We start from the raw sequence: 19,509 nt of genomic DNA, 5'->3' as shown, positions 1-19,509 counted from the left end.
GAAGAGGAAGAGGAAGAGGAAGAGGAAGAGGAAGAGGAAGAGGAAGAGGAAGAGGAAGAGGGATAACAGTGACTAATATATTTCAGGAATAATAGTTTAAAAGTGAGTGTTGCAATGGGATAAATATAGGATGATGTTAGACCAGATCAGAGAAGCAGTTAGCCAAATCTTACAGGAGAGGATTCCGGAGAAGGCTTGCCTAGGACTTTGGTTTACTGGGTAAAACAGGATTCCCAGTTACACTTGAATTTCAGTTAAACAATGAATTATTCCATATATTTATAACTAGGCATCCTACATTTATTTGCTTAATGTGGCAAGCCCACTAGGGCATAATATTTAAGTTGCAGTCTGAAAGAAAAGAAACAGATACAGAGACAAAAAAAAAAAAAAGAATAACAGAGAAAAAATGGAGCCACAAATACAAAGATGCACATTTAAGCAGAGACATTGGTTCTATAGAGTAGCATAGGCTGGTCAGTATGGCAGAATTGGAGATTTGGATCGAAAGGGAGTGGTATTTTGGGATTACTGTCTTTCATTAGAAGTAATGGGGAGTCGTGGGATAGTTTTATGCTTAGTGATATCAGATTTTTGCTTCAGAAAGAGCTATGTACACTAAGGCCACACTGGTGAGAACATTTATGGAAGAATGACTAGTACTTGAATTAATCCTGTGAAAAACACTGTCAAAAGACAGAAAGACATGCCATAAATGGGAAAATTGCAAAAGACATACTTCACAAAGGACTTGTATTTAAAATATAGAAAGAACTATTAAACTCAAAAATAAGAAAATAAAAACTTAATTTTTAAAATTAGGAAAGGATCCAGACAACTCATCCATGAAGATATATAGATGGCAAGTAAGTAGATTGAAAATAGGATCAGAATCATATGTTATCTGTGAGTAGTAAAACAAAATAAAGAAGAAATTTCACTAGATATCTTAGAATTGCTCTAGTCCAGAACACCAATGGCATGAAAGGCTAAAGAAAATGTAAAACAATGAGAATTTCAAATCATTGTGGATGGGAATGCAAAATAGTACAACCATTCTGGAAGACAATTTGGTGTTATTTTTTTTTATATAAAACTAAGTATACTCCTACCATGTAATTCAGAAGTCATTTACCCAAATGAGTGAAAATTTAGGTCCATATATTAACCTGCACACAAAAGAAATCCTTACAGTATCTTTATTTACAATTTACAAAACTTAGAACCAAAATGCCCTTCAATACAAATAAATACACATGCTATAGTACATTCATTCACATAGTTAAGTATAATTCCGGACAAAAAAAATTAGCTAATACATCATGAAACAATATAAAAGTGTATTTGTCAGCTTTTCGGCTGCTGAGACACAACCTGGGACACCCACAATTTAAAGGAGGAGAGGTTTAATTTGAGTCGTGGTTTTGAAGGATTCAGTCCTTTGTTGGCTGGTTCCATGGCAGAAACAGCATGGTGGAATGCATGGGAGAGCAACGCTGCTTAGCTCATGGTGGCCAGGAAACAGAGCAGGGCAACAGAGCTAAGGAGGAAGGGGTAGGCAAGGAACCAGATGAAGACCCCGAAGTCATGCCTCCGTGACCCACCCAGACACACTCAGAAGTGACACCCTAAAGTCAAACCCTGAGTGTGCTTTATTAAATTCCTAGGCAGCAACCAAGCCAATCAGAGTGGTCATCCAGCTTAGCCATCATGAGAGGAAACTCATTCAATATTGAATAAAAGGAGCCAATCTAGAAAATCAAAATAATGATTGATTATAACTATATGACCTTCTCGGTTAGGTAAAATTATGAATAAGGTTCATCTTAACCACTTTACTGTCACTAGACACAATATATGACATCACAAACTTAAATGAGGACAGATTTCTTTTGGCTTAGAGTCTTACTCCATGACTGCTTGGCTTCAAGGCAGAAACAGAAAGGCAGAGGGGAATAGCAGAGGAAGAGGTTATCAAGCTTGGCAGCCAGGAAGCAGAGTGGGACAGGTGAAGCCAGAAATGGAGAGGCACATCTAGGTGATGCCCCAGAGACCAGGCCCCATCTTCTGACAGCAGATTTAGCTACTGAACTCAGAGAGGATGAATCCACTGATGATGATAGCACCCTCATGCTCCAAAAGTCTTCCATGAACATGAGGATTGGGGTTGGGCATTTTAGATCTAAACCATAACAACAGTAAAATAATGACCAGTTGACAGAGTTTTGGGAAAAAGGAAGGAGAGATAAGTAAATGGAACATAGGGGATATTTTGGGCAAAGAAACAATTCTGTATGCTACTGTACTCTAGATGTATGTCTTTGCACGTTTATCTAAAATGTATATGAAGAGGAAATCCTAATAAAAACAATGGATTTTAGTTAATTGTGTGTTCATATTGGCTCATCGGTTATTAACAATATCTCACACTATTTCAAGATATTAATTATAGGAAGAATTGTAGAGGAACTTTCTGTGTTTTATACTGTTATTCTGAAAACCTAAAAAATCTATTAATTACATTAAATTATTATATTATGTGTATTGTAATAGATATTATATATTAATTATATTAAGTCTATTAATTATACAAGTGTGGAGCAGCAAGAGTAAGTTGGAATTTTATGCTCCATTTTGAGCTTCCTGATTTTTGGGGTAACTGAGCCCACAAATAAGTGATAAGATTTGTAGTTTGCTCTTCAGTAGGCAGATGTGGGGTGGGATCCAGGGTACAGGCACTGTAATAAAGGTTCCCCCAACCCATATTAAGTGTGTGAGAAGAGGAAAAAGTTTAGGAACCTGTGAGTTAAAAACATGTAATACAGAAATGATAAGTGGACTGCAGAAACTATGAGGAAGAGGATGACTAGAAAAATATGGAACCATGGAAAACAACATGGAAGCCTCCCTTGAGGATGGAGGAGTCAGTATCAAAAGCATCTTTCAAATGATTCTGAGCATTTGTACCGTATTCGTTTCCTTGGCTACTATAACAATGTACCACAGACTGAATGGGTGAATAAAATGGAGACTTTTTTCTCATAATTCTAAAAGCTAGACATTCAAGGTATTAGTCAATAGGCATTGCAGTGTGGCAGGGTAGGTGACCTGAGTGAAAAAATCTTTTTTGCTAGCTTTTGGTATTTTTCAGCTATCTTGGGTGTTCCTCATCCAATCCTGGGTGATCACGCCAGTCTGCTTCCTTCATCAAATGACAGTCTTTTCCTGTCTGTCTCTTCCCAAATGGCTCTTTTCTTATAAAGACACTGACAATTGGATTAAAGTCTCTATCAACCTAATGCAACCTTATCTCAATTTGACTTTACCTGTGAAGACTCTGTTTCTGAATAAAATGACCTTCACAGGTGCTGGAGGTTAACACAAGAGTATGTCTTTTCGGAAGACACAATTCTCCAAAGTGCAGAAGTGATCAAAAGAACAAAAAAGCAATCATTGGATTTAGACTGATGATCTTGGAGAGGAGAGAGAGAGAGGGAGAGAGAGAGAGAGAAAACATGGATAGAGAAGATCTAAACCCCAGTTGTGAAGATGTGCATAATGAATGGGAAGGAAAAATTGGAGATCATGACTGAAAACACAGTATTTTAGGAAGTTTTGGGTAAATCTGAAAGTAGTAAAAAGCAAGGACTTTCCCCACTTTTATCATTGTTATTTTTGACAAATGAGATGGAGTAAGTGACTGAAAGGGTAAGTTTATAGACAAAATAAATACTGTGAAATAGCTGAAGAGATAAAAGGACACAGATTAAATTTATAAGTATAGGGCCAGGGATTTAGCTCAGTGGTTCCGCTGCCTGCCTAGCAAGCACATAGGTACTGAGTTAAATCCCCAGTACAAAAAAAAAAAAAATGTAAGTAGACTAGAAGAAGAAAAATTCTCATGGATACAACTGTATCCACTTTTAATTAATTATCGTCTTTATATCATGTGGACATAGGTCTGATGAAAAGATTTGAGAATATTGGCCAGAAAAGTCAACAAATGTTTAAACTGAATAGTAAAATAAGTAAAGATAGAAGGAAATGTCAGAGAAAATATGCGGTGACCAAGGTACTGGAAGACTTGTAGGATTATATAAGAGGCGCACTGGAGAAAATTAAGAAAAGTTGAGGCAGTTTCTGGTACTACCAGAGAATGGGAACTTCCGATATGGCACAATCTGGGGGAATTGAAGTTCTGGGGATCAGGACAGATGCAGCTGCCTGAAGTATGTGAGAGTGAGAGTTTCCAGGGATATGTTCTAATCTGATTATTAATATTTTAGCAAGTATTTTCTGAGTCACCCAGAACATAAGCTATAACTGAACAATTACAAGAGTGCATTTGAGGCTAGGGATTTAACTCAGTGTTACAGAATCTGCCTGGCAAGTACAAGGTCCTGAGTTTGATCCCTGATACAAAAAAAAAAAAAAAAAGGATCTGTTTTCTTTAAAACAACCTGACTGCAAACAAAATTATGAATTGATATATTTTTGTATGTCATTTTCTCCCTTTCTGGTGCTGCTTATTACTGTTAGCTTGCCCCAGACTCCTCCCTCCCCAGATCCTCTTGGGGAACCATTGGACTTTCTTCAACATCATCTTCCTACTCCTAGAACATCAGTTCTCCAATTACAATGTACCAATTTAATACTTTAAATCATCATGTAAGTAAAAGTAGTATCAGTGAATTTATATTCTTCCCTCATGTTCAAGTATTAGGACTCTAGGTCTATTAGAACTTTAAGATCTAATTGTAGTGGAGAGGGATTTACATTTGCCAGAAAAATTAATGATTCTCTTGTCTTCCAAATAATATTGGGTAAAAATATATATTATACCTGTGCAGTGCCATCTACTGGTAAACTTATTAAAAATGAAATAGAGATTTAATAGTACCTTTATTGGCAATAGATATTTAAAAGCTTCTAAATTCTTTAAATTATATTGACATTTTAGATTTAGTGGCTAGTCTGATGTTGTTCCTCTCATCTGTTTCTGAGGTGTATTTTTAAACATAAAACATAAATAAATGTATAAAGATTTTGAAAGAAAAGAATGCCTTTCTAGAATGCCTTGAACTGGCTAGATTAGATGGGGTTAAAACAATCACTTCTAATCTATATCTATGTGGCCAAATAGTTGAGCGGTTTACAAACTCAGTCAGAAGGCAAATGAAATAGCAAGATCAAAGTATTGTAGGCCCACGGTAAATGAGCAGTGTCCACATGGCTTATCAGCTGGGTTCCCTCAAGATTGTGTCAGTCACTTGAATAGCATTAGCTAAACATACACTAGGGGAAGTAAAAAAGCTGCCTACTTACTGTTACTGTCATCCCAGGAATTGGTAGCTGCTCTTTTCATGATTGACACAAAAGACCTTAAACCTGAGCCCAGTGGATTTTAGCGAGGCATATGCTCCGGGAAAGGGGTGAATAGATTAAAACACAAACAAGACAAGATGAGGAGGAAAGACACTTTTGATGATATATCATTAAATAAGAGATAAATATATTAAAGAAGCTCCTACAATAATTATGATATAAAGTTAATTAATCTTTTACCCACACTGTAACTTGCTCTTCCACTGAGTTTTTCATTATTTTATAACAATCTCTAATGCCGATCTTCAGTTGTCTTTATCAAAACAGTTTTATAGATCTTCTTTAACAATATCTTCACTTACAAACGTGTTGATATAATAGTTGAGGAGAAACCATATGATTTTTTAAATTGTACTTCAAATTATTTTGCATAGAAAGTCTTAAACAGAAGATGATTTTTTTTTCTATGTTCCAGGATTCTTTTCGGATGATCAGATTCAGTGACGGCAACATAGTACTGAGCACATTTTAAAAAATAAAAATAAACAAGCTTCTGTTAGAGAATTAGGATAAAGTCAATCTATCCTAAAGGGGTTTGTTTGTTAATTGCTTTGGTCCACTTTACAAGGTCAAATCCATTCTCCTAATGACAAATCTCATCTGTTCTGGCCAGGGAAAGAAATGTTTTCTTTCACTTCTACGTGTGGCAAGAGCTCATTCATCTCAGCAAGTTCTGAAGAGAAATCTAGCTACATCAGAGAGAGGAGTATTCAAAGGGCAACTGATGGCCAAGAAGATATATGGAATTCACTTTCCTGAGACAGACATTCAAATGGTAACAAGTGATAGAAAACAGCTCTATATTTCAGCGTGATGTGTGTTCGCTCCTGATGATTAAGCCCCTGTGAGCCATCTGCGTTTAATGGGTTAGAACTACTTTGTAGCTGCAGTTTTTTTCTTTCCACTCCTCTCTTTTTTGAGAAGAGGGCAATCTCTGTAAAAGTTAAGCATGTAAGCAACCCTGCCAAGAGAATCGGGGGAAAAAAGGCAAATTTATAACTTAGTGTTGTTTTAAGCATTTAGAAGTATAAATAAGATGTGTAGAATAGTGTGTACAAGTAGATGAGTGAGTGACCTTCTGTTTATCTCAATTACATCATTTGCCTAAATTCCCCAGCAGAATTAACCCAATTGGTTTATATAATGACTAATGGTATTTGTCAGCTAAGCTATTAGGGATCTGCACAGCTGATGCTGCACTAAGAGAAGGCATTCTTTTACCTATAAGGCAAGCTTTGGGACCTACAATTTGTATCTGGAAGTTTCTGCAGATAAAAATCAGAATCCAGTGTGGAAATAATTGTGCTTTGAAGCAATGTACACTCTTGGTGTTATTAGTGCAATTAAACCGAGCTTGTGTTTTAAAATAGCAATGATGTTAATGGCTCTCTGTATATGTGGCCGCTTTATCCAAGCCATGTCACATTTTACTAACATCCCACTATTTTTCTTTGACTTAGAAAAGTCGGCAGCCATAAGCACTTAATAAATATTTGCTGAATTGAGTTAAACTCTGAGAACTGAGAGGTGAGATGGGACTGATCATCAGTGGCTCATCTGAGATCAGAATCGTGATTCTCTTCTGCCAAGTAGTTAGTGATCTCTACCAAAGCTAATGGGGACATGACATGAAGACTTTTAAATCTAGGAAAGCTTCACAAGGCTACAAATGCTGATGTGAGTCTTACAACATGGGAGCCTTGCAAGTTCTGTCTTGCTATTTATTTTCACTCTAAATACATTGACTAATTTCAAGGTTTTCTGACCTAATAACATTTAGATCTCTTCCTAGGTCTTGAAAAATTTCTGTAAGGCGTTTCCTCAAATACTCCTGCCCCCACCAGGAGAAAATCTCTCTACAAGAGAAAGCTCCTCAGAGCTTTGAACACAACAGTCAGTCTGGGAATAGAGGGATCTAGAAAAAAGAGCAATTCCTCTGTTAAACCTCTGTTTGTGAACTGTAGTTTTATATAAAATCACAAAAATGTTAGCCAAGCTGAAACAGACAAGAGTTAAAGACACAAAGCAAGTAATTTCCATCTGCTGCTGCTTCTTTTCTTTCTCAGAGTACAGAGTGTTTTTTTTTTTATAATGACCTCCAAGCCTCTCTTTTTCTTGGTCTGAGATTAAAGGGTATACCAGGGTTAAAGGCTCCTACTGAACTTTCCCATTAGCTTTTTGTAGATAGGTATTCTGCTACTACCTTTATATATTTTTCTTTCATATGTTTTTGTTTAAATGTTGTCTTAAAATCTGCATTTTTCCCCATATTAGGAAAGGTTCAGCAAAAATCACCCATGTAACTAGACTGGCAATTCTTTTAAGACAAAGACCAACCTTTGAACGTATTTGTAACTTCTATCAGTAGTGCAGCATATTATAATATTATGGGCTCTACACACATTGGCTGAATTATTTGACAGCAGAAAACTGGAAGCACATTATTGAAATGCAAAAATTATTTTCCAGTTGAACCCATGAATTATGGTTCTGTGAATAAATGTAATAATAATATGAGGAAAATAAATATTTCAAATTTGGAAAAAAAAGATTTGTTGTGTGAAATAAATAAAGGACTACAAATATTTTTCACTAGCACAAACTGATTTGGGTTTTCTTTCAAAAGAAAAGGGATAAAGTACTATTCCAATATGTTTCTATTACTTTTTTCTATGTCTGATTTAAATGTCACCTCTTCTTGGTAGCTTTCCATGAACCATGAAGGGTTAAATTAATTCCACTTTTATGTATTCTCCAATAGTGTTTTGCTTGAGACATTTCCAAGTTATAATTTTTTTAACTCTTTTATCTCCTAACAAGCATGCTACCTTCTATAAGGTCTTAGCACAAAGGAAGACTCTTAATAAATGTTTGGTAATTTAAATAGAACTCAATTTAAAGATTTTAAAAAATGAGTGCTCACAGGCTGAAATAAAGTATTTATTTAAATTCTTTTCCTTCCTAGATTTAAGGAAAGCCTATGGGATAAGCTAGTAAATGGGAATATTTGGACTAGAAGTTTCTTTTTTATCTGACTGAATTTCCTTCCTTTTATTATCTGTGCATTGTAAGTGATCACTGTATCCACTGTTATAAAATTGTGAAAGGTAAGTGTGAAAATAAATATGAAAGTGCTGTGAATTTAAAACTTTGTGCACCTTTTTCAATTATTGATGAAAAATGAACTGAATGGCGTACCCATCGCTTTATTGATAGAGTGGTAGGACTAGGATTCCTACTGTCACCGGACACTTCACAAACCTTTTCCCCACTTCCTGCATGCTTTATTCACACACACTCTTTGCCTATTTCTTAGAGTCCTTCACTGAAATACCTCCTTCATTCATTCAAATTAATATACTGAAGTGGCCTTCCACAAAAAGTCCCATTCTCTTTAGTTCACATATTCTGGTAGGGAAACATAATCTCACAAATTTCTATCCATTTTACTTTACTCCTTTCTTAACATAGCATGATCTTTATGGTGGAAATAAATTATTGAACCTAGAGGCAGATCCTGATGTGGGGTTTTTAATGCCAAGCATCATTAGGTACTTGATGAAGTATGTGAATTCATTCTTAGGAGATGTTTTTATATAAATAAAAGAAAATATAGTCTTAAGAGGGAATCCAATTTTACTGAAGTACAGGCATCTACATATTTACAAAATAAACTTTAAGGTATAGTAATAACTATGCATTTTATACATGATTAAACTAATAAGATCTAAACTAGCTCTGAATTTTGAAGTACATTGAAATCGTCCCTTGATATACTTGTTGTAGACATTTTAAAAAATCTATAATAACTAATAAACATAATATGAAAATATAAGCTCTCTCTATTGGTGACAAAGCCATGCTTTGTATTAATACCATACACATAGTCCAGTCTCATAGAGTGGTGCAGGGTGCCCACTTACCCTATGTACATCCTCATGCTTGTTTTTAATCATCTCTGGATATCTTCGATATGTAAATGGTTACTATACTATGTAATCAAAACAGACACACGGATACAGAAGGATTACTGTGCTGGAATTACTGGCCATATTCATAAGCGGAAGAGAATGCTGTTTCATTCTAAGTGCTAGTGGAACTATTTTTTTCTCTTGGTTTATGAATCTCTGGATTTTATCCAGAGATCCATCTCTGTTATCCCCTCCTGTCTAAAATGTGAATTCTGCTCTAGCAATATGGGGAAATTTTAAACATTCAAATGTTTTCATGTTCGATGATTTAGACTGTGTAAGTGTCCTGTAGGGGGCTCCTTCAGCCTTCTATTGAAAACCTGCTACCTTTTCATAGTGCTAGCAATTATTGTAGAAGTCTTAAATTTTAAAAGTGTATGCCTACACACTATGTGAGGATGCATGTAAAATTCCAGAATAAAACTTTCTATAGTCAAAGGTATGCTACAAAATAATGTCATGAGAGAATATTGAAGTGAAAGTTTTCGTGCCTTGAACTTAGAAAATACATAGTGATATAAATTCTAAGACTAAGAAAAATCTTCCTTCCACAGTATTATTTTACTCAGGAAAGCTGAAAAATTCACAAGCCTCTGTGTTGATTCTTAACTCATTTCTTTGGCAAAATAATTCCAGGATAAATGATAGTGATGATATTTTTAAAAGAGAATTATCAAAAACAATCCGGTATGCCTCACCCTATAAAGTATCTCAATCAGTTTTTGAAGTTTCATGCCATAAATGAATTTCTACTAGTAGGTATTTCAATTCTGACTTTATTTTCATTTGAATCATTGGTTTCATTGCTGCCTGGATTTTATAAAATATATATTAATGGACTTAGAGTTTAAGAATAAAAATACTACTTAATGTGTATTTTATTAAGTAAATTATCTTGCAAAAAGCTGCAATTTATATAATACAATATGTGAATAACTATAAAGAAACATTTTGTAAATTAAATGCCTAATTCTTTAAAGTAGAAATGGGTGAAAGCAATTGTTTTAATTAATGAAGATATATTTTTATATTCCAGTCAGAGAAAAGAAAATTAGCTTAACTGGGGATTTAAAAATAAAGTAATTTCAGGCTGGGGATTTAGCTCAGTGGTTGCAGTGCCTGCCTTGCAAGTGCAAGGACCTGAGTTCAATCCCCAGTACAAAAAAAAAAAAGATAAATAGAAAAATAAAGTAATTTCCATGTTTCTCCTAAAATATTTGGCAACATATTTGGTAATTATTTTAATAGAAATATATCTAACTTAATGATTATATAAAACACTACATTGCATACAATATTAAATTTAATATTGAAAGACAAAAGTCAGGGTCACTGATAAATTTAGAAAATTAAATTTTTTAAGTTTATGCAAACACTTTAATTGTTTAATTTATTTTATCCAAGGCATTATTTAGTTGCTGATAAACAAAAATTGCCACATTACATAAAGAGCAACACATAAAACACAGGGTGATGTTGTGTGAATTGCACTATGGAAGTAAAAATAAATACCTAGTATTTTAGATGTAAAAGTAAAGATGCAAAAGGGAAATAAAATATCATCTGTGTAAGAACTATATTAAGTGTGATTGTTGCATCTCCCTTCCTTGAAGGTAAAAGGATCAACACTCCATAGAAACAATGAAAAGAATACATTCTCATGATTTATACACTCCACTTCATGAGTTTTCTCGAAGTTACATAGGTTAAGTAATTCTGTTTGTCTTCCTATCTGTGTTGTCAGGCCGATGGCAAAGATGGCTGTGGCTTTATTTTCCCACTTTCATAAGGTGTTATGTAAGAAGCAAATAATCACAATTTAATATTAATGAAAACAAATACCATCAAATTCCATACATTTTTTCTGAAATTTCATTTTATGCTGAACAAATCTTACCTAATGCTGCCATAAACTAATTTCTTGAGGTTTAAGCTTTTCAGAAAAGACAATATGAATCATCTCTTAAAACATCTGTGCAAGAAATATATGAGGAAGGGACACACAGGGCTTGAGACTCATAGGAACAACTGTTCATGAGATCAAATTATTTAATGCACCCAATCTTCTGATAACCAATACTGTCGATGATGATCTCAAATAGAAGTACATAAAATACTCCTTATTCTTTTTCCTTTTACGTATATATGCTCAAAATTTTTATGAGCAGTATGAATTGTAGTGTGTGATACTTTGCTTGATCTAAGTCCAGAAAGAGCAAAAGTGTATTTTATGCAGTTAGTTTTATCTTATCCTATTACATCAAAAGTTCATTTTATTATATTTTGCAACTTAAATACATAATAAAATTTCAGCCAAAAATGAACCAAACTGGAATATGAATACAAAGGTACTCATTCACTTTGGACTGCCACATTGTAATGTGACACATTAATGTGGCTGAAGGTATGAACTTTTAAGTGTTTGTTGGCCCAGGAAGACTGTAACCTCACCAAGGACAAAAATTATGGTTCTTTTATTGAAATCCCACAGGATTTCATACTCTTTAGGTGTTTAAAAGTGTGCTAACTAAATTATATTTAAACAGAACATTGCAGATGTAAAACTCAGATACTTTGAAATGAAAATAAGAAACAGCTGAGTTATAGGAATTCTGAATACTCATTAAACATGAAGAAGAGAAAAACTTGGAATAAGACAACTAAGAAATAAGGTAAAATTCAAACTTATGAATTCTGCCTCTCACTTGAAAAATACAAGGTATTATCTGTGAAGCACTAAAATTTAACTTATAAAAGCAGAAGAAAATTAATACTATTCATATGTAAAATCTTTAAAAAGAAACTTTAACATTTCAGTTCTAAATTTTAGTTTGAAAATTCCTATTAACCACAAAGAAGAATACTGTATATTAAAAGTCAATCTATTCTAAAATATGAAGGATATTTAACAGCTGCCTAAATAATCCTTTAGAAAAGCTCCTTCATGTAAGCATAATTCACGGGGCCAAAGTTGAACAAGTTTTTCTTGGGAACAAACCTAAAAAGAAAGAACAAAAAAGCAATAAAGAACAGAGTTGTTATGAAGTCAGGCAATGTTTGCTTAAGACATCACTCATCTCCATCATCTGTTTGATTTAAAATTTTATTACAAAAATGTCTAATTGCCATAAATATATTCCCTCTAAGAGGAGACACTTACTGGATTTAAGTACTTTTCCTAAAATTAGATTTTAAAGATTCATTTATTCTTGTTCTTCAGACATTAAAACTTCCAAGCAGATCCCTAAAATCTGTAGGAACCACAAGAAGATTCTAAGAGAGTACAAAGAGCAGATCCTACTCTGATCCAAGCCATGGAAGTCATCTTCATTTCAATTAATTTATTTGCCTTTATGAACTTAAGAGTCTTTCAAGGAGGCTGACATTTCACTCATCTGAAAAAGCTTGGAATGTGACAGGGGAAAGGGAGGAGAAGTAAATCAAAGGGGTTAGCAATTTTCCAGATGCAATGTATTTTTCTTCTCTTCTTTATTCACCATAAGTTTTAGAGAGCCTTCTGACATCTTACTCTGTAAGCAAAACCACAGTAGCAAAAATGCTTAAGGCATGATATGTGAAGAAAAATACACGCACGCACACACACACACACACACACACACACACACACATTTGATCAGGCACCTACTCACAAATAAATATAAATTGTTTTGCTGCTCCTTTAACTGAAAATGTTATTTAGTATATTTGTTAGTTGTTTTTATGCGTAGTTACATCAATACAATTTTAGTTCAAAAGCCACGAGATATTTGATCAGTTTTTTTTTTCTTGTTTGTAATTACCAAGGCATTTTGAATCCATGCTGGATTCTTCAATGAAAAGTGGCATGGATAAAAACTGTCATCATGACCATATTTTAAATCACATGGGAATATTTTAGTTATCACCTTAACACATATGGTTTCAGGAAACTGTGCCCAAATATTTCATGCAAGTGTTGGTCATTTCAGAAGAGTTCCTTTTCCACTGAGCAAAAACTCACTAAAACATCTAGAGGCACACAAAAAGAAAAGAAAAGAAAAGAAAGAGGGAAGGAAGGAAGAAAGGAGGGGGGAGGAAGAAAGAGAGGAGGGAGGGAGGGAAAGAGAGGATAGAAATTGAAGCTTGAAGATAAATTCTCAGCAACGGGGGATATGCCCATTGCTTTTTGGAGCCAGAAAGGCAGTTAACTCCCTGAAATACCCTGGTTCACTATTTACCTGACAGCTTCTGTATCTTGACATTTCTCCCAGTGCATTTCCTGCTTTATCAGGTATTATTTTACAAGGGGTTTCTTGTTATACAGAACTAACATAAATCAATCTATAACAGAGGAATTTGTTTAATACATTTATTCCTTTAAGAAGTTGCATGACCATATTTCATCGACTTGTACAATAGGGGAAAAAAAGTCTTACTACTAAAACAGAGTTTGTGGAGACTGGTGCATGGTAAACCTATTTAGTCTTTTCAGAGGTTCATTCTTAGATTTTAATGTTAAATACTAACAACTATTCATTGAAGCTGGTCTCACTTTATATCTTGACCTTTAGCAATTCCACACACAGCAGCTTATTGTGGTATCCTTTAAATATGAGAAATAAGAATGGTTTACTTTGCCATTAAAAGAAAAATAAAAGAGTATTGTATGTTACATGGCCCATGAAATATTGGCGGTGTGCTCCTTGGCTTTCATTCGAAGAACGGCAATACTGGAAGACCTCCTTTCAAACTCTGGCTTTGTTTCAAATGCATGTCCATTGGTAGCCCCGGTAAGAAGAGAGTCAGTGAAAAAATTGTTGAGGGGCATGTGGCTGAACTGATTCTGGTGGTTTGAAAACCCTGTGTAACTGGAGTCCGTCCGAGGCGAGTGAGAATAAGGTGTCATACAGGAGGAAGTGTCACGCGGTAACATGCACGAAGTAACCACAGAACCGCCACTTGCACTTCCTGCCCACAGATTGTTCTGAATCTGGAATATATAAAACAACAAATATTACATTCACGCTTTCTTGCTTTTGTTCTCTTACTTTACTAAATTATATTTACTAAATTTGGTTAACTATCCCTTATTTCCCCTTATTGAGTGGTCTCTAATTACATTCTAAGTGCATGAAGAAATACCCCAAAAATAATAATTTGAGAAATTCTTTTGATTTGTATCCTGTAATAGAACTTCAAAATCATACATTTAACCACATAAAATCTTCTTAAAACATGTTAATCTCTTAAGTATTCTTTCCATAGTCATGATTTTTAAGCGCATCTGGAAGATTTAGTCATGATTTATAACTTAGGTTACTTAGGAAAAGGGTTTAAAATATGGTTTTAAATATAACGATAGTATTCATCTTTCTAAACAAAAGGACATAATTGCGCTTTTTTTTAAGTTCTGAAGCTAGACTCTCATGGAAGTTTTTCTGTTGTTACTTTTGTTTGCTTGCTTTTTGGTTTTTTGTTTTGTTTTGTTTTGTTTTGTTTTTTGAGACAGGGTCTCACTGTATAGTTGAGCCTGACCTGGAACTCACTATGTAGCCCAGGCTAGTCTCGAACTCACAGTGATCCTCCTGCCTCAGCCTCCCGAGTGCTGGGATTACAGGCATGCGCCACCACACCCGGCTGTTTGCTTGCTTTTTGGAAATCATAGCTGATATTATTAGGTTGTGTAGTCTGTAAAGATATTTTTATCAAATTCACTTTGGAAAATATCTACCATCTCTTTTTTTTTAACTATCATCTGGAATAAATAGCTTTGAGACTGAGAAAAATATACATGTTTTAAACATTTACTCTATTATTTATACATTATATAGTGATTTGAAACTGACCTGTAAAATAAACTTGTAATTCTAAAACACAGCCCATTAACAAATATTGGAAGCACAGCTAAAAAAATACAAATAATAGCAAAAAGAGCACATGAGTATAAGGTAATTGCTAGGTAACATTTTATATGAGATTGGAACTGTATGATAATTTGTGCACAAGAAACTCACAGTTGGTATCAGCAAATATCTACAATTGGTATCATTTTCTCTAAAGTTTCCAGCACACAAAAGAGACACTAAGAGCTTACATGAAATTTAAATAGGAAATATCTCAGTGTTAACTATCAGGCTATTGAAACATAAAGAAGTGATCACATACACTACTGGGAATCATGGAGAAAAAAAGGCAAACAGAAGAAGTAAGGGCAAAAGGAAAAAGAAAAGTTTTTGTGGTCTAACCATTCAGAAATGCACAGCCCTGGAAGATGAAATAAAATTGTGTGCTTTTTGCAATGTGACTTAATACATTTAAATTGAGAAATTACATGTTTATCCTATCCAAATTTGTTATCTTTTTATAATAATAATAATAATAATAATAATAATAATAAATCCATCAATGATTTCAACACATACAATATCTTCCTACATGTATTTTACATAAAGATTTCAGGTACATAACCTCTAGTGAGGTCTTCCAAAACCAAAGCTTGAATCATACTATGACAACTTCTCTTCAGTGAATAGCAGAAACATATGTTTATAGATCTTCTAGATTATACTGACACAGAAGTTTCTCTGTCACTTAAAAAATGGATGGCTTAAACAATTTCAAAACATAAGAAAATCTGAAAAAGTAACTTTGACTCTTACATCGGGCTTTCTGGATAGCAAGATGCACACTTTTGTACTGTTTTACAAATAAACCCTTATATAATTATATTTATAAGCTCCTTTAAGTGTTACATATTTATATAAAACATGGGTATAAATATATAGGGAGAAACCTATATATCTGAAGCTAATATATATCAATATGTTACATATTGTATTAATCCTGAAATCATCATGGGCTATATTCTTTTCCTTTTTGCTCACAGTACTCTATATATTTTAAATTTAGCCAAAATACAATGATTTGTGCCAGTGACTGCTGAGTTATGTGTCTTTAAACCAACAAGAGGGCTGCTAATGTCATTACTCTGTCAAACTAGTCCTTCTTGCTTAATCTGGGTGATTTGCCTCTGACATTCAATCAAACCTTGTATTATACTGCAAAAGCCTAGTCCCATGTCTGACAAAGAGCCTTTAGAAATGAAAGTAAACTTGATTATTTTTTAAAAATTAAATAAGAAACAAGGTAGTGATAGAGAAAAGTTCTTTATATTTTGTTTGTTAGATGTTTTTTCAATTTATACATAATGTTGCTGGAATTTATAAAAAATGTATATGATCCACATATAAGAAAATGTTTACAAATAAAAAAGTGAAAATAAGTAAAATAATCTACAAGTGTAAATGAAGAAAACTTTTTCCATTAAAGAATTAAAATTAATCTACCTATCCATTTTCAAATTCCTCTAGAATCTATTATATTGACACAATTAAGAGGCAAATAAGCTTATTTTGACCCAAATTTCTTATCTGAAGATAATCAAGCATATGCATTACTTTTCATGAAACAATTTCTAACATATAGACATGTTTCCTGAGAAGAACAAATTGACTAAATCAAATGACTATAGCACTATTTTAGTTGGCTTTAGTAGATACCCAAATACTCTGAAGAATTTGCCATTTATTCCCAAGGGTAGAGATAGTCACACATTTTTAATGATATATTCTGTTTCCATGACCTCTTTCTCTCCTCCCCTCATCCAGTCTACAGTCTCTTCCATTTTTAAATTTCTGACTTGTTTTCATTTAACTTCAGATGCCTGGTAGGTTTCCATAGCAAAAGATTTGATGCAAATAATAAGAAAATATCCCCAGTGAACTGTGATTTTATTTCCTCCGAAACTGTCTCTGTCAAGATGTCTACTTGCATGTAACTGTACTATATACCTAAAAAGTACCAATAAACTTAATGAGAAAAATAAAGATGTCTATTTGATGAAGATGATCAGTATCAGGCACACCATCAATTAATTATCACTTGTTGGGCAGGTATAATGAGCACTTTTAATTGTTTCAACATATTAAAAGTGAGTGCTTTTTTTTTAAACCCTCATTTTGTAGAAGGCAAAAACTATAGGACAGAGAGCTGGAGGACTTCACCTATGATTCTATAACTCCAATGCTGGAGGGCAAATCTGAACCTAGGAAATCTGAAGAAAGCTCCAAGAATTTGATTGTTTTTCTGAGTTACAACAGGTTGTTTAACTGTTCATAATCCTTTTTCTCATAATCTTAGTTTCAGAAGGGTTCTATGCTCTAATATCTGAAAGCAAAAACCCATGATTATTGATGATTACTATTTCCTCTTCCTGAGGCTTATCAGAATACATAGCACAGATTTAATAAAATTTTTTGAGTGATTGAAAAATTCCCAAGAATATAAAGTTCAGACAGCTAAATTTTGGAGCTATAATCCATAATTTATGAACAATTTCTAATAATATATCTAAATGTTGTTTCATGAGTTGAACTCTAGTAGGACCACACTCTAAAATCTCAACAGAAATTATATTTATGAGTTCAATCTCCAGTTCAAAAAAAAACATATTTACATTCCTAGATCTTGTCAGTATTTACCTCAAGAGTTTTTCTTTTTTATTAAAACTCATTCTCTATCACAGATGAGTTTCCTTGGAGATTCTGACTCATTTCCTGTGATGAGCAGCTCTGCTGTTTGAAAAAAAATCTTATTTTTTTGGACAGCTCTGTAAAGATGGGCTATCCTTCTCTACATATGTCTTCTACTTATGTTCCTTAAAATGGTGCAGAACAAGTACATTTTTACAGTAAAAGTGTCATCAGCCAACTGTAACACAATCTCCATTTCTCTTTTATCCAGGTAAACACATTTAACCTTTCAAGTGTTTCTTACCTTACCTTTCTACTAGACTCTGTCATTCTGATCATGTTCCTCCGGATGTGTCAGAGCAGTCAACAAATGTCACCCTTACCCATATATTGAATCTACAGCAAATACCATATGCTAATTACTGTCTGAGCATTGTACAAGAAATGTAGTAGTTACCATCTCTGCTCTAAGACCGCCTACTTCTGTTAACACAGGAAAGCAATGTTTGATTAAACAACTAAGTGTTTGAGCATATAGGTGACTAAATCTGCTGTTGTCAAGTAGGAGGTCTCTTATAGAAATTCTGCTCTCACATAGGTGGCAATTTTTAAACTATGTGTTGAAATCTAACAAGTTGTACTAACTAAAATTGCATATTACTTATGTGTCTACAGGGCAGCCCATGAAAATGCTCACTCTCTCTCTTATTACAAAACAAAGGTTGGGGCCGGGGATTTAGCTCAGTGGTTCTGCCACCTGCCTCACAAACACAAGGACCCAAGTTCATTCCTGGTACCAAAAAAAAAAAAAAAAAAAAAAAATTAGGGTGAGTGTGGAATGTGCCTGTAATACAAGCACTTAAGGAAGTTGAGGCAGGAGTACTGAAAGTTCAAGCCCACCTGAATAACCGAATTAATTTAATGAGACCATGTCTCAAAATAAAAATGAAAAAGAGCTAGAATATATGTAGCTTGGTGGGAAAACTCTGCCTTCAAACCCCAGGACTTCCAAAACAATCTACATTTGTTATTAAATTGTGGAAGGAAAAAGTACTCTTTTTCTAAATTATGTGACTCTTCTGTTTTAGACTACTTCGTACACACTACAATGTCAGCACCTAGCACTAAATGATACTTTGAGAGTTTTTTTAGACTTCTAAAATTGTACAGTATTCAAAAGCTTTAAAACAGAAACATTACTAAAAATTCCTCACATCATTCCCTTGTGTGCATTTCTTAAAAAGAAAAAAGAAGACTGTCTTTACTTTTTTTTCTTTGCTGTGTTTAAAGGGAAGAGAGAACCTAAAAATATTCCTTGTTTTAATGTGTTTCACAGTGTATTTCAAAGTTCTAGGAGTAGGTTCAAAGCACTGTCCAAGGAACTTAGCCAAATGCCTCCATTAGCATGAATGCAAGTTCAGCTGACTTACTACACTCCACTTGGAACATTTGCCCCTTAATGCTTTTCTAATCAAATAAAAAGTTAACACTTAATTATCCATGACTTTGGAATTACTAAGGAAAGTTGCTGTTTTGTATGATTCCTTCCAAACTGAAACCAAATTCATTTAATATTCATTTTTCTTTCAAGAAATTTACAGCAATTGAGAAACAGGAGAGAGGTATATATATATATATATATA

At 33.8% G+C, this 19,509-nt stretch overlaps 1 protein-coding gene across 1 annotated transcript in view; it reads right to left on the bottom strand.

Moving 5' to 3' along the window:
* Positions 1-13,791: 13,791 nt before the first annotated feature.
* Positions 13,792-19,509, bottom strand: part of Alx1 (ALX homeobox 1) — a 21,225-nt gene continuing 15,507 nt past the window's right edge. Inside the window, exon 4 of the mRNA XM_010610232.1 lies at positions 13,792-14,325. Coding sequence (XP_010608534.1) covers positions 14,005-14,325 — 321 coding nt within the window. The 3' untranslated portion in view covers positions 13,792-14,004. The remainder of the gene's footprint in view (positions 14,326-19,509) is intronic.

Source organism: Fukomys damarensis, unplaced genomic scaffold (assembly GCF_012274545.1).
Source record: "Fukomys damarensis isolate Sample0158 unplaced genomic scaffold, DMR_v1.0_HiC HiC_scaffold_15, whole genome shotgun sequence".
Taxonomy (NCBI): Eukaryota; Metazoa; Chordata; class Mammalia; order Rodentia; family Bathyergidae; genus Fukomys; species Fukomys damarensis.
This window is presented reverse-complemented; position numbering and strand designations above follow the sequence as displayed.